Genomic DNA, 16021 nt, shown 5'->3' with positions numbered 1-16021 from the left:
AGGTCACATTCGGACCGGCGAGTCTTTCCGCCTGCGTGGAGGCTGCTGACGGCAGTTCTGTATGCCCTGGCCCTGCCTTCCCGGCCCTGCCAAGGCGCTGCGATTTGTACAGCATCGCATCTGCCGCTTGGAAATAACGGCTGGAGCATGATGCAATACAGAGCCATCCTGGGTATTCCCTGTCCTCCACTTGTGCTGACAGTGAGAAACTGTGACGCTGCCCGCGTAGCTCTCTGCAGCAGGTAGACGTTGTCTGGGACAGGCCAAATATCAGGGCTAGACTGTGCTCTGCGTAGCCATGGTGTTCATCGCAATGGATGATTTGGCCCTAATATACGTTGCTCCTGGCATTTTCCTGCTGCAGAGCTGTTGGAAAGAGAAATCTCCATGTGGTGCCTGCCTCCTGCTGCAAAAGGCCCTTGAAAGAGCCCTGGGTACTGTTGCTGCTGTGCAGCAAGGGCAGTATTCTGAGCGGTGGGAGCCAAAGCCTCCCGGTGTTTGCTGCTTCCTTTAACGTAGCCCACTGCCACCTTATCCCTGTGCTCATCATCCTCCTCCTATGGCTGGCCAAACTCGCGTTGTATGTTCTCACTGCTGCTGCAGTATTTGAGTTTGCTCTGAGCGGCATCGTCTCGGTAAACGGTGCTGATAAAAGCAAGGACTGAAGCGTGGCACCGGGAGGATTGGTGTGAAGGAGCGAAGGCGGGCTGAGGAGGTGCAGGGGGCCAAGGCTGCAGGTCGGCGGCCCTCGGGAGGTGAAGCCACTGAGCCGGGACCGCCTGGAGAAGAGCAGAATCCGCTTAAGTCTTCTGCGTGGAGGACCGTAAAGTCCACCCCTCCCAAAGGGTAATTTGCGTTCAGTAAATTGTCATTCTCTTAATGTAAAGCGAAGTCTAAAAGGACGCCATGGGCTTGATAACAAGCTGTATCCAGGCATCTGTCAGTTTATTCCAGGATTTCCCTCTCTCAGTTCTCGCGGCTTTACCATCCCGTTTCTAATCTGTCTCCCTTCTGTTGCTGTGTGAAAGAGCCACGTAAGCAGAAGAAACACATGCCAACTAAAAACAGCTCTGGCAAGCATGCATAAATAAACTGCCGGAATAAAGAGAGTATATTCCCTTAATGTCAAATAATTAACATTTTTAAATGGTTTTCAGACAGGTGCCAGCCTAAGGTTGTTATTTGTTGTACAAGTAACTTAAGAAGAGAGAAGTTGTTAGTACAATTGTCACTTGAACACGAAGTCTGACATTTAGGAAATTCAATTTTTAGGCAGCATATACCCAAGCCATGGAAACAACTTCGAAATAAAGACAAGGCGGTCTGGCTTGTACTAATTACAGTATAATGAATTGGTTTCATCAGATGCCCTGTCTGGCAAGTAAAAGGCTCTGGCCAAAATAATTCTTCGTGACATTTTTTGCGTAATTGATTACCAACGTCACCTGGTGTAGGTGGCATTCAGGGAGCAATGAGGAGTCTACTTAGCTAAGGAAAATGGACCTGGGGAATTTTAGGCTGTTCTGCCTCTTTTTTTTTTTTTTTTTTTTTTTTTTTTTTAATACAAGAAAAGAAAATCACATTTGGCCGTCTGCCGGGATCCCCTGTTTTAAAAATAGCTATGGCGTGTCCGGGCTGATAGGGAAAACCAGAAAGACACTTGATTATCCGGATTTTTTTAAAAAAAGTTCTAATACAGGTAACTTTAATGACATTTCCTTGGTTATAAATAACTATAGACAGAGATTCTCTCAGAACCTTGTTAGCAGAAATTGGTCAAAACTCTGGTTCATTTACTTGCCTGCATTGGTACCAGCGAGTCTCGTAGTGCTGTTAAGAGCCCCCTTCACTTAAATGCTGCAGCAGGATCCCATATGTGACACCTTCTCTTGGGACAAAGGGCTCTGATTGTTTTGGGCTCTGCCTGGAGCTATGCAGAGCACTCCCCAGCTCGTGTCTGAGCGGTGCCTGACGTGTTCTTCATCACTCGTGCTAGTGCTGTGTTCACCCTCTCTAAAAAGCAGGGACCATAACGCCCTCTGCCCCCATGCAGCACCCTCGCGGCCAGATGCCCACAGTTGGCGTCCGTGATATTTGCAGTCACATCTCTCCTCCACAAGTAATTGTCCATCGGGAGGTTCCCGATGGACAGTGGGTCCCGAGGCATCCTTAGAAGAAGATCCATCATGTGGGGCTGGACAGTGGGTGCCAGTGCTGTTGGTCTCGTTGCCTGCTCTCGGTGCACAAAGAACACGTTGCTGTGTGATTTCCCCCAGGAGATGCAGCGCGGGGGCAGTCGGAAGGGCAGCTTGTGGCATTTATGGTGCACAAAGTACTCTGCGTGTGTCTTGAATTAGTGATGTCTCCCTTCCAGGTCCCATTCACTGTGTTGCAGGGCGAGGGAGTGGAGTATCTTGGCCATGCAAATGATGCTGTGATCGCCATCTCCAACTACCGGCTTCATATCAAGTTCAAGGATTCTGTGATCAATGTAAGTTCTGCCTGTTCCTGCTGCCTGAACCATCATCTCTCGCAGTATGTGGGGAGGGCGGGCAGGGGTGGCATAGCCCTTTCGGTGGTCTGTGGCATTGGGAACTGTGCCTCTTGAAGGATGCCACGTCTGATGCTGTCTCTAGTTACTGCTGGTCTAGTTGCTGTTTTGCTGCTGCATTTTGCGGTGTGCATGGGGTTTTCCTTTGGATAATAATGAGGTCTTTCCTTTGCTGTTCTCTTAAAATTCAAGCCTTAAATGTGGCAGTTCTAAGACTGTTAAGGTCTCTTGCAGGCTAGTCTTAATGAGACTTCTTCTACCTCCAGACCAGCAACCGACAGTCAGCCAGTGGGAGCCTGAGGCGTTCTCTCACTGTCTTCACTTGCCATCTTTGATTGCAGCTTTTGTTTGGCTCGGTTACCTGTGCTGCTCTGGATGTGATTTAGTCAGTAACTGGCCCCAGGTGGGAAACTACCCAAGGACAGAATAGAAATTGGAATAGTAATTGTTGAAGGAGGCTCTGCGCTGAGTCACGAAGCTTCATAAGCCTCCGAGTGGGTTTGTAGTTTGAACTAGAAGCTCACGATTGTTGATAGAGCCATGACTGTGCGTGATGGGCCTGCGGGCAAGGCTGCTATGGGATGTGAGATGTCTTGTCATGCCCTACATCTGTCCCTCGCAGGTGCCTTTGAGGATGATGGAAAGCGTGGAGTGTCGGGATATGTTCCAGCTTCACATCGTCTGCAAGGACTCCAAAGTGATCAGGTATCCGTTTTATTGCTGTATTGTAGGTGCCACTGCAGGCCAGTTGCCATGATCAGCTCTGGTGTCTCCCTCTCTGCTGCCGTTGGAATTGAGCTGTTCGTGGCCAAGGTTACTAAGACTTGGTGCTTTGCTCCTTTTTGTGGTTAAGTGGAGCAGAGCTGTGTGTCTTGGCTGTATGAGCGTACCCACTGAGGATGATTTGCATTTGGTTTGCAGGTGCCATTTTTCCACCTTTAAGCAGTGCCAGGAGTGGCTAAAGAGGCTAACTCGAGCCATTGCCCGCCCTGCTAAGCCTGAGGACCTCTTTGCATTTGCCTATCATGCGTGGTGCTTAGGAGTCTGTGTTGATGAGGAGGATCAACATGCACATCTCTGCCGTCCAGGTAAGCTCCTGGCCCTGAGGTCCCCTTCCTGCTCTTCTGGCCAGAAGCACTGCAATGCAATTTGAACCCTTGTTCATAAACTGATGTCTGGCTAGGTCTTAGGCTCTGCTGTGGCCATAGCCCAAGTTCATCTTGCTGAGGGACATCCTGTACCTGGCCTAGAGATCCAGCTGATGGCCAGATGTGGCTGGATAACAAGCATGGTAAAAAGAATAATAGTGATAAGCACAATAAGGAGCATTCTGAGCCAGAAACACATAAGCAGCTTTTCCCTTTCTCCTTGTGAATGAAGAAAACATACTTCAGTATTCTCATCATGATGATAGAGAGCTCAAGCAGTCTCGGCCCTGGATGGTAAACATCATCAGGTTTGAGGCAGCATAATTAATACGAGTCCATCTACATCTCTTCTCCAACACCTAGAAATGCCATGACATTCTGATGATAGCTCCGTGGAGACGGCTGGCTCCTGCTTATACAGGGACAAGTGAAATCTTTGAATCCATAAGGAGAAAACCAGAGCTCTGTGATGGTGCCCTCGTGTGGATCAGGAGTTTCCCTTCTCTGGGAACACAAAGTTCACTGGCAGTTGCTTTGTCTTTAAACAGCTTCACCACGAATAGAAGGGGATTAAAATGAGTGACAAACCTGTCTCTTAGAGTTGAAAATGCACTGCTATTTGAGAAGAGAAGCGGTAGCCTGAATGAAATGTCCATACGCAGGTTGGGCTGGAGCATTGTTGTTGAATAGCATAACTGAAAGAGATACCAAAAAGAAATTAACAGAGAAAAGGTAAACTACGTGTTCTTACCCAGTCCCAAACACCAGCAATTAGGAGATATTTGCTGTCTCTCCTTTAGAGGAAGTATTATTCTGTGTATAAACAAACTTATCCGTGGAAATTGTTGCTGCAGGATATGAATGAGGCAAAGAGCTTTGTAGTATTTATTTATTAACAACATTAGAGACTCGAGCAACAAAGACATCCAGGATTTGTAAGGCAAGACCAAAACATAAGAGAGCAAACCCTGAGTCAGCCTCTGAGAGTGCAGCCTGGAAGAAGGAACTGCCTGGGGTGGGTACTCTGTACTCCTCTGCCCTGGGGTTCCTGACATCCACTTTGGAAGCCATCTCTGTCAGAAGGGCAAAAGGGGATTAAATTAACCCCCTACACTCCGATATCGACGTGAGAAGGCTGCTTCCATGCCGCTGTGTGCCAGGAGACTGAGAGGTGATCTGGCTTGATAAAATACATAGAGGAACCCCCATGAGGGACAGGTCTTTTTGGCTTCTGAAGCAAGATCCCTGCCATCCAGCTGTCCTGTAGTTTCTCTCCAGCCTGTGATAGTTGCTGTGGAGCTGCCACTAACATGGTGGCAGTTGTGCTTAGCTGTCAGTAAATACCCTGTGCTCTGCTCTTCCAGGAGACCATGTGAGATACCGATTTGAGATGGAGCTGGTGAGGATGGGCTTTGACTTGCAGAACGTCTGGCGCGTCTCTGACATCAACAACAATTACAAGTGAGTGTTTCACCGCCAGGCTCTCCCCACTCTCCTCTTTCCTTGCCTTCTTCCCTTTGCAGTCCCCGTGCAGAGCAGTGGATGAGTCAGACTCCAGCTAATCCTCCTTCCTGGCCTTGATAACCCTCAGGCAGATCAGCATATGAGCCAGATCCCCCTTCTTTCTGCCTTTCTCATCATGGGATTGAAGAAGGAATACAGCCCAAACATCAGAGCTAGCAGCAACTGTAAATGCTGGCTCAGGTAGTTTAAATTGTGGCAGCCATCATTCATCCTTGAAGATGTTCTGGAGTCTTGGAGGAACTGTCCGTCATAGGGTTGCTTTTCTGGTCAGTCGTTCTCTCTAAAATGCTCGCAGTGTTTGAAATGAAAAATACAAAGTGTTCATAAAGTCAGGCAGCTCTTCAACTCCATTGAGAAACAGGATGAGCCAGTGGAGGGCTGTCAGGATGCTCAGAAGTCTGGGGAATCATAGAATCACAGAATGGTTTGGGTGGGAAGGGACCTTAAAGCCCACCCAGTGCCACCCCCTGCCCTGGGCAGGGACACCTCCCACCAGCCCAGGTTGCTCCAAGCCCCGTCCAACCTGGCCTTGAACCCCTCCAGGGATGGGGCAGCCACAGCTTCTCTGGGCAACCTGGGCCAGGGGCTCACCACCCTCACAGCCAAGAATTTCTTCCTCGGATCTCATCTAAATCTCCCCTCTTTCAGTTTGAAGCCATTCCCCCTCGTCCCATGGCTCCCCTCCCTGATCCAGAGTCCCTCCCCAGCTTTCCTGGAGCCCCTTTAGGGACTGGAAGGGGCTGGAAGGTCTCCCCGGAGCCTTCTCTTCTCCAGGCTGAACCCCCCCAGCTCCCTCAGCCTGTCCCCACAGCAGAAGGGCTCCAGCCCTCCCAGCATCTCTGTGGCCTCCTCTGGACTCTCTCCAACAGCTCCGTGTCCTTCCTGTGCTGTGAACGAGCGAGGCTCATTCACTCTGGCACAGAAGAGGCCAAAGGGTGATGTGCTTGCAGCCTGCAGCTGCTGGAAGGGCAGTTACAAAGCTAATACAGTGAAACGCATCTTCTGACAGTGGCAGTCACAAGTTGCAGCTTGGGAGGTTCACACTGGACATGGGAGGAAAAACATCATTCCCCAGGAGAGTGGTGCTGTGCTGGGACAGTTTCCCAGAGAGGTGGGGGTTCTCCATCGCAGCGTTTCAAGTCTCGGATGATCTAGTGTTGGAGGTGGTCCCCTGTGAGTGGGTGGCAGGAGTGGAGATCTCCAGAATCTTTCCCACATAGTCTTTCCCACCAGCAGATCAGGGATTCCAGCCTGTCCTCTACTCCTGGAGAAGAGCACAGGAGCTCTTAGAGAAGCGCTGCTGCATTCTTTGCAGCAGGTGGCATTAAGCCAACAGGGTTTTATTAAGCTTTGACAGATGTATTCATGTCTTCGTTCCCTATAATTCGTTTCCCTTTCCATGAAATGACTGGTATCCCTCAGTCTTTTCTCTATGTCTCAGCCAGTAAAGGCATCTCCGTCACCTAGATATCGAACAGTTCCAGGTCACTGGTTTGTTGTGGAGACCATGAGAAGCCTCGGACACACTGGCGGGGGGAAATCCCAGCAGAGTTTTGCAGTTTGCTGCCTGTACTCTTCTCTCTTCCTCAGGAATCCAGGCAGCAAGCACTAGATTTGGGGGGCGATTTACAGTTTTTACTTGGCCATACTGATCACATTGTTGCTTTTGGACCTTTAATGGGACTTCAATGGCATTTACACAGTTTCTCAAAGGATGTCAAATAAAAATTGCTTTCCTGACCTGCTCAGTTTTGGAACATGGAACGTGTAGGTCCCTGCCCTCGGTAGAGTCTCTGCGTGTCTTTGAGAGCAGTCAGGCTTTCTCTTGCTGCTGGATGTTGGGATGTGGTTCCCTCTGACTATTTCAGAAAGTTCAGCTTAGATTGACCATCTGTGGTTCGCTTCCTGGCCAGTAATACACAGCAATTAGCCAACTTCTCTAAAGACAGATGTTTTATTTCCAACCAAACCAGGGAAGAAACAACTTGAAACAAACCTCAGCAAGCTGGATGAAGGCCTGGTCTTGCTTTCCTCCATCTGCCGAGTTCCTACCTGGGGATCCTGGCAGGTCTGGGCTTCCTGCAGACATCCCGAGATCTTAAAGGTGGTGTAATTTGCTTGTGCAACTCAGAAACCAGTTCTCTCTCGCTGCTGCTGCTTCGGGGAGTGTGTCTTTAAATCCTGCCTTGGCTTTTGATCATTGCCACCTGCCTCTATTCACAGGAATCGGGTTACTTTTTAACTGTTTATAGTCCTTTTATCTTTTATTTCCCAGCATTGGCAAAACAGTGTTGTTAGAGACAGGATGCTCCAAGGTAATGGCTTTGTTCGTTGTCTTTCAAGTCTGTACCGAGATGTCCTTATCTGGAAATTATTATCTTCTTCCTGGCGACAGCCATCATAACATTAGAGCAATACAAGCATATAATAACCACTCCTTCGGTCTTGATAAAAGTCTACTATTTCAGCATACAATGACAATAAAATTATTACATGATCTCCCTGTGGCTCTCCCATCTTCGGTGATGTGCATACCCAGAGAAATGGGCGCACTCTGGCATTCCCTGTCTGCCACAGCCATGCTGTCCGAGACAGGAGTGCGTTTGGCTGCTGGGTTCGGTGCACGCATGGTTCCTTCCAAAAGGAAAAACCGCTCATCTTGCCTTCAGTTGTTGATGCTCATTTTCAACTTCGATCTTTTCACAATTGTGGTTTTATTTATTTTTGACTTTATGAGGAAAAAGCTGTCTGGAGTTCTCTGTTACTGGTTTAGACAGCTGATGTTCCCTACTTGTTTCTGTGGCTGGTCTTAATTCATATTTTGTTTTACTTTGTTATAATTCTCTACAAACTTTAACGCTATCCTTCGCTTTTATTGGAAAAGCGATAATTAATGTTATTGCTTGTATTTGCCATATGAACGTGTAGCCAAAAAGTCTGCAAGGACCATTAGCAATTACATGTGTGGCTTAGCCTAGATCTCCCAAGGGAGATCTCTTCCGATGGACTTTGTGGTAAGAAGAGGCTTCGTCGTAGGTGTGGCTTGTGCCGATGGACGCGTTTGTGGTGTTACAGCCACCTTTTCTGGGATCAAACCTCACAGTTTCAGAAATGTCGCATCCTTTGTTTTGTCCCAGGGGTGTTTCAGGCCCCTCCTCCGTGACCCACGTGGCTTCGCCCTTGGTCTCTTCCTCGTGGCAAGTGAGCATTTTGCACAGCGCAGGGACAAGTGTGGTTCCCCTTAGGACTCCCTTTGATGTGAAAAATGACCATTGAAGTTCTGCACGATTTCTTATCTTTTCAAGAGTTGCTGTTTCGGAAGAAGAGCCTCCTTCAAGTCTTTGGTGAGCCACCCGATAAAACACACACACAAATTTCAGAAAAACCCCTTCTGAAAATCCAAATCAAGTGTCAGCCACAGGAGCTCTAGCTGTGCGCCCAGTAATGTTTCCAGCAAACTCTACATGCGTGCGGTGCCACTTCCCTCCACAAAAGCCATGTTGACTTTTCCCAAGTGCGCCGTATTTGCCCTTGCACCAACTGTGGCAGCCAGGGGCTTTGCACAGAAGTCAGACTCCGGTGGTTTCCCACGTTCGCCCCAGAGACCTTTTTTACAAAATTGATATTGTGTTTGCCACCCTTCATTCCTCTGGCACCCGGGCCAATGTAAGCAATGGCTTACACATCTCGGTTAATCATTCACCTGGTGCGCATCTGGGTTGCTGTAGAAATGTTGAGCATTATCTAGTCCTGGTGATTAGTTGCTCCTGGTTCCTAGCAGATTGTTCTAAAACTTCCCCTGCAGAAGTTTCCACATTAATTTCTTCTTGCGCCCCGTCCCTTGTAAAACAGGGTTAGGTCTGGCAGCTTCTCCGTGAGCTCTTCTGCTGAGCACCAACGCAAATAGTTTCGATTTTCTGCTGTGATCTTCCTGATCTGTCACACCTTCAACCTCAGTAGCAGGCCGATCCCCCCGGGATGTTTGAAAAAGGTCTTCAGAGTTTTAATCTTCACAGGTCATTTCTGAAAAACTGCCAGACGTGTCTCCTTTTTACTGTTTTTTAATTCAGGTGCACACTTGGCTCCTCTCATGTCCTTTGGAAACATCTCCCCTCTTTGAAGGATGTCCTTTTATTTCTAAAATCCTTCTGTTGTTCACTGTTTAGCTCTGCCAGCTCTTTCTGATCTTTTTGATGTTTGATGCATTTTATATTACCATTGAATAGTATGTTTAAGTAACCATCACACCATCACATCATCTGCAAGCTTTTTTTTTTTTTTTTCTCCACCCCGCCCCCCGCCCTTTTCTGAAACTGATCGTTGACTGTCATGGCAGGCTTGTCCCCTCTAAAAATATTGTTGAATTCTACTGTGTGATGAATACTGTAACAAAGTGATTTTTCAGTTACTCTGTTCTGGAGCAGCTTAGGACCAAAGGAAGAGTTACGTACTTTGGTGTTATTTGGCTGGTAGCGCTAGGCAGCAGCTGATCACGTCTAAAAATGTCACCTTTGTCTCATGCATTATCGTGGCGCTTATGCATTTTATGTGGAAGCAACAAAAGTCTCCCGTGGCGATTTCAGGGCTCGCAGCCTTTATGAATCTCTTCCAGCCTCCCATGGATGTCATTACTGTCGCCCCAGTGGTTGATGGTGTGGCCTCAGTGCTGTCCTGTTTCTCTCTAGGCTTGGGATTTGAGTCCATGCACGTTCTACATTGCTTGTGGGTGCTGGTAGCTCTTAGCCTTGCGCTTTTACCTTCGCATTTTCCTGGAACGTACCGCACTTTGTTCACTAGCTCCGGTCTTCCTACAAAGCTTGTACTCTGAAATTTAGGATACCAGTAATAATCTTCCTTATATCAAGTTCATAAGATGCTATTAGGCCAACGTCCTCATTTATCCTGGCTTTTCAGCCCCTCTGTTTTTTGGAATTCTAGCCTAGAAGCACAGGTTTATTTGCCTCATTGCCTGTTTTTGTGCACCCTGCTTAAATTTGGCTTAACTTCTTGAGGCTGTCCTGTTTTCTGCCTGGATTTTTATTGAATTCTGTCTTACTGTTTTCCTAAGGCTACAGAGATTCAGTGACTTAACTCTTAGAAGACATGCTCCTGAACCTCTCCTGTACTGACTGTCCCCGGGTTTTGGTTACAGACATCTGTGACGTTTAATTGGAAGTGCCACGGAACTGATTCTATTCTCATTTCGATGAAGCCCATTCTTCCTGTATAGACTCAGCTATTCCAAAAGTTCCTCGAGATCTTTTAACAAGTGCCAATCCTGTTCCTCCTACCTTTTATTCGCAGTCACACTTCAATACTTCTCTTCAATGATTTCCTGACCAGCTTTACACATGGAATCCGAGGCATTTCAGAGATGTCCAGGCCTAGACATCCTACCACAGACATCCTGGTCTTCGGCTTCTTACCTGACCGCTTTAATTTTGCTTCCTGGATTCCTCTTCCTCACTCTGTTGTTTTTATCCCAGAGACAGCCTTGCTTTCTGCCTGGGGCTTTCTGAGAAGCTGTCTAGATGCTGTGTGAAGTGCCATCTTCTAACGTGGCAGGCAGCTCCTCGCTAGCATCACAAACTCAATAATACGAAGCGCTGTGTCGTGCCTGTTGCCATCAGCAGGGACAGCCTGGGCTCAGGGGAACAGCAGGCCACCCTCTGGAGCCTACCAGATGGATAGTTTCGCCCCCTCAGTTTGCTTCCCATCTGCCCTGAAACATTCCTTCTAAATGATGTGGTTATAGCCTGGAGCTGGAGCTGCCTTTTGATGTTCGAGTCCTGCAGGGCTGTGTCTGCCTGGGCTGCTGGAGCTCAGCTGGTCCAGCCCAGGCAGGGCTTTGCCGCAGGGGCAGGGTGGGAGCTGGGGTAACCAGGAGGCCCCTGCGCTCCTGGATTCTTTACCTGTGCTTCATTTTACTTGTGTCGCTCTCTCCCCTTCTCCCCAGCACACTGTTTGGCTCTTCCCCCTTTTTCCCTTGGCTCCCCTCTTGCCCTGCTGTTAACGGACTTGCAGTTGGGTTTTTAACGGTTGTCTTGAGACTTAAGCATTGACAGTCTTATTGCCTCTTCCACCACTCCCCACAGGCTGAATTTCCATTTCAACCAAACTGCTTTACGCTCCAGGTTCGTTACGATGTGGGTCTCTTTTGCCCGTGGAAGAGTTGGGTGCCCCGTTATTAGCTGTGCAGGCTGTGAGGTTCTTCTCCAGGGGACTGGATTGGAAGGGACTTGCCCATGGCATTCCTCTCACTGCTGCCACGTGTTCAGATGTGTATTAGGAATGTGATTTCTTGGCAGCCCACCAAACAAGATATTCTTTTAGATCTCCTTTATGTCATTTTATTATAGCATACACCAAAACACCGTTGCCATCTTTCTGGGCAGAGTTATGTCTTCCTTGCAGAGAAACATGTAATGTTTATCAGTGGTGACCTGTTTTCTGCGAGGCAGAAAGTGGCAGATCATCATTTACCCAAAGCTGTGTTTCTGGGTTTGCAAGTGCTGCAAGAAAACCAAAACCCCAATAAATTAATAACTGTTCCTCTAAATGCTCACGAATTCTTAAATCCAGAGGATGCTCCAAAGGCACCCTTGGGAAGTACTGGGGTACTTAGCACGATCCCAGAGGTGAGGCCTGAGGGGAAAGGAGGCTCACTCCTGACAGCATTTTTTGGGTCACTCTTCCCACTTTGAGACTGTACTGAGACAGATACGAAGAGAAACAGTGGAAGTCCTGCATGCTGAGTTTGGGGAAATGTGAGCTGCTGCTGCCTTCTCTCTGCACAGTTTCCCTGGTGCAGATTTTTGGTTGCTCAGTCCTCATCATCGTGCTTTCTTTCTTCCAGGCTTTGTTCCAGTTATCCCCAGAAGCTGCTGGTCCCTGTCTGGATCACCGATAAGGAGCTAGAGAACGTGGCTTCGTTTAGGTCATGGAAAAGGATCCCTGTGGTGGTGTACAGGTAAATCCAAAACCAAACCAGTGCTTTCCCTCAACCCCACGACAGCCGCCCTTGTCCTTTACTCTTTCACTGGGCGCTGTGGAGCCAGGTTGGCAGAGCGTGCGTATGGGGCTGTGGAGCAAGGCATGATGTCCTGGTCCTCATGCTGCCTGTTCCTTTTGCCTCCCATCTGAAAACACGCTGCTGTCAGGACTCCTCCTCCCAGCACACACACATCAGCCGCTCTAGGCACACAGTCTGCGACGGTAACGCACGCTGTTCTCCGGAACGGAGAAACAGCGTTTCGATAGCTGTTGCTTCTTCCCTGCTTTCGCTTAGATCTGAAGATGTGGGTGACTTTCTTCCTATGGGAGATGCAGCAAGAGCACTGTGTCGAATTAAGGTTCTCTTTTTGAGTTTCAAAACCCTTTCACTGTTTGGTACTTGCCTAGCTGCTACTTCGGAAAGAAATCTCAGCCAAAAAGGGCCTGCTGTGTGGCCCTGCTCTCAACTAGGTGTTCAGGCCTGGACGTAGCTTTCAATACCCAAGTGCAAATCACTTCTGTTTTGGCCAAGGTCTGTTGACAACATTTAGGTAACTGAATTAAATGTTTGTGTGCAGCTGAACTTTGTTGATTCAATAGCTGGTAAATAGTCTCTAGTCGGCCTTCCAAAAACAATCCATAGAGGAGGATGCAGGAGGCCAGGCAGCAAATAAAGCAGGGCTTTTCCGGGGGTGGGGAGGTTTCTCATTTAACTTGTCTTCCGGGAGGCTGACATGTTTGAAACGAACAGGAGGCTGGCTGGGTAGCTGCACCCAGGCAGTGAGCGTGTTGTCGAATGTACGTTATGGTTTCTAGCCTTAAACTCTGTGGTAGCAATTCCTAAATCCAAATATAAAAAAACTTTGAAAATATTAGGGCTGCAGAACAAAGGACAGTCCTGGAAAGTACAAAAGCCAGGAAACAAACCCGGTGAATTTACACGTACCTTAACTCTACATTTCCGTGTTACGTGATTTGCTGTTAGATGCCGGCAAAACACAGTGTATTGCTTCTAGAAGAGCGAAATCCTGCAGCAGAGTCCTAACGAGTGCTGCTTATCGTGTGGAGCCTTTCCCTCTTTGTAGCCAAGTCAGCTAAGAAGTTAATTGTATTTGTGATTACTTTTGCTAAAAATGGCCTGGCGCTGGAGACTGTCCCAGTGTGCCTCCCCACCCGAGGGCAAGGCCCTGTCTTTTTGCTACTCTAACACTTATTTTGTTCCTTGCTTTATAATATCACTGTAATGGTACCCAGTAATTTACAGGCTGAGGTGCAATGCTTTGCAGCCTGGGATCAGATTAGAAGATGCTGACAAGTGATGTCACAAGACGGGACAAGTGCTTGCCCACATGTGTCTCTCATTTTCACGCACTCTTGAGCCTTTGCCCTCAAGATTGAAGCCTTTTGGCCAGGAGGGTCCGTGAGGGCCATGGCTGCTTCTGGAGTGCCTTGTGCTGCGTGGAAGGGCCTCAGACTCAGCTCCTCCTCACCCATGGCTCAGGAGAAGCGTGGACAAGTGCGCTCGGGTGCGTGCACCCTGGGGACTCTGTAGCCACAGGACTGTCTGATAGACTTCAGAGCTTTAGGAGAACAGGGCTGAATTCATTGGGTCACAGATATGTAAAACATGACACCAAAGGTACCACATTATCAGTTTTCTTTTTTTTTTTTTTTTTTTTTTTTTAAAAAGTGTAACTTAGCTGTTAAGCAAAGCAGAAATTCAGGTGTCCATCTCCAAGTCCTCAGTGGAGATGTGCAGGAGAGATGCAGGAACCTCCAGGCACAATTCACTTTTAAAACAACGCAAAGGATGCAATTAATTATTTAGCTGACTAGAGAGACAGACGGGCATTGCGTGCCAGCCGCTCCTCCTTATTACTCTCTGTCTACACAGCCACCTTCAGAAGACCTTGGGACTGCGTTAGCCAGAGAGCTCCTCACAGATGCTTAGCATCCCCTTTGCCCGTGCTGGTGCTGCGGTGGATGCCAGGGAAGCAGCGGGCAAGCGGTGGACATTGCTCCAGCCCTGTGGTTCAGCGCTTGGTCTCAGGCTTTCAGATCGTGCCAGAGTGAGCCGGGAGCTTAAGCCAGAGGCTGCGGAAGCGAAAGCACTTGTGTACATGCATCGCAGTTGGGAAACTTTAGGCGGTAGCTCTGCAAACCCTCTCTCACCTCTTTCTTGTATTTTAAGCTACGCTGCTTGACTTGGCATTGATGAGCCCTCTTATGGCCAGAAAGTAATAGAGAGGGGACTTGAGAGGTGTTAGTTGATGTTTTCTGGATGATTGTTGTGTGTTAAATGGCACGTACTAACAGTATCAGATGTGCCTCTAGCCTTGCGCTCTGAATGAATCAGGGAGTAAAACCTCAACTGCTAAACTACAGAGGCACCTCATACTCCAGCTTTGGATTCTGAAAGGGCCTGGAGTCATTAAAACTAAACTGAGGATCCTTAAAAGAATAGTTTTGTCCACGTAAGTTAAAACACTGTGGCACCTTCTGCCATCCTAGTTTCCAGAAAGGAGCTTTTTTTCCTTTGAGGAAAAGCACAAAAATCCCCAGTAAGAAAAGACCTGAAATGCTTAATGCTTTCTCCTCATGCTGGGGAGATTAGGAAGGGAACACCGAGTCGAGCTGTGGCTGCTCCCCTGACCTGGGAAGCTCGTTGCCAGCTCAGTTGTGGTTTTAGTTTGTCCGCTGGCACTTGCTATGTGTTCTGCTTGCTGATGACTTTATGCTCATCGATGCTGGCCATATTGCCTTGTGTTTATTGGCACCTCGTTCTGTCTCTTGAAACTGGCCACCTCCAGGCCATCCCCTGCCTGGTGCTTGTTGCAGTGCTGAGAGGTTTGTGCTACCAAGAAGTTTTCTGAGTTAATGTGACTCTTTGGCAATGTTTATAGTATTGCGTTAAGCAGGCTACCGCTGACTTCGAGTGGCCTACGCAGCTAAACTCTTTTTCTATGCTCTGCACCCCAAAATGGTGCCATTGCATCCCAGCCGTGCCTGTTGGGAGCAGTCCTGGCACAGCTCCTGCATTTCCCCAAAACGTGCTCAGGCGCTGTCTGGGAAAGAGCTGGTTGGCACAGGCCAAGGACCGTGGGTGTGCTAACAAACAGGCTTGGATGATCACAGGCTGCTGCTTAAGTCCTTAGGTCCACACCTTGGCTCTGTTTCATTTACTAGTATAAACAAAGCTTTTACTGCTGTCTCTGTTAACCATCCTTGAGTGATCCTGAAGACAGGGATGGATCTCCTGGGAGTGACGTCTCAGTAAGTCACCTCGCAAAACAAAACCGCAGCAGAGAGTGCCGACGGAAGGACCCCACGGTATTTTGACTTAGCCGAACATGAATATTACCTCTTTGGAAGTCTTCAGTTTAGAGTCTTCGCCATTGTTATCTATGAGATGTCATTAACATAATGCATTTTCTGCGTTTGGTGATAAGTTGCCTCAGGAGAACAAGGGGACCTTGTCTTTGAGAAGTAAACCCATCGCTGCAAACTGGGGTAGGTGCTGGTGAGATACTGTGCACCACCGTTAGAAGCTGTTCAAAGCTTCAAGGCATTTTCTTGGTGTGCTGCCTTACAGCGAATGACATGGACAGGCCCTGTCAGCCCCTATGGCACAGCAGAGCCCCTCCTAGGGTGGCAGCATGTGAGATACCTTCAAGAGTGCTTCTAATAGCCCTCGCTAAAAACTAAACAGCCCCGGAGTAGTGGGCTGAGGCTTGTGCTGGTGTGCTCTAGAATCTACAGCGTTACGTCCCCCGCTTTGCCACCAGGGCAACTTTTTCAGAGGTGT

At 48.3% G+C, this 16021-nt stretch overlaps 1 protein-coding gene across 7 annotated transcripts in view; it reads left to right on the top strand.

Moving 5' to 3' along the window:
- MTMR4 (myotubularin related protein 4) overlaps positions 1 to 16021 on the top strand; it is a 61280-nt gene that overhangs the window by 32559 nt on the left and 12700 nt on the right. For 6 of the 7 annotated variants that reach the window (XM_063340696.1, XM_063340699.1, XM_063340700.1 and 3 more), the window contains 5 exons: positions 2375 to 2491; positions 3174 to 3256; positions 3473 to 3639; positions 5064 to 5160; positions 12080 to 12193. In XM_063340696.1, the coding sequence (XP_063196766.1) occupies positions 2375 to 2491; positions 3174 to 3256; positions 3473 to 3639; positions 5064 to 5160; positions 12080 to 12193 (578 nt within the window). Of the gene's footprint in view, positions 1 to 267; positions 847 to 2374; positions 2492 to 3173; positions 3257 to 3472; positions 3640 to 5063; positions 5161 to 12079; positions 12194 to 16021 lie in introns of those variants that run through there. The other variant, XM_063340701.1, reaches the window with a different exon arrangement.

Source organism: Chroicocephalus ridibundus, chromosome 7 (assembly GCF_963924245.1).
Source record: "Chroicocephalus ridibundus chromosome 7, bChrRid1.1, whole genome shotgun sequence".
NCBI lineage: Eukaryota > Metazoa > Chordata > Aves > Charadriiformes > Laridae > Chroicocephalus > Chroicocephalus ridibundus.
The sequence above is the reverse complement of the archived record's forward strand: the minus strand, read 5'-3'. Positions and strand labels throughout refer to the sequence as shown.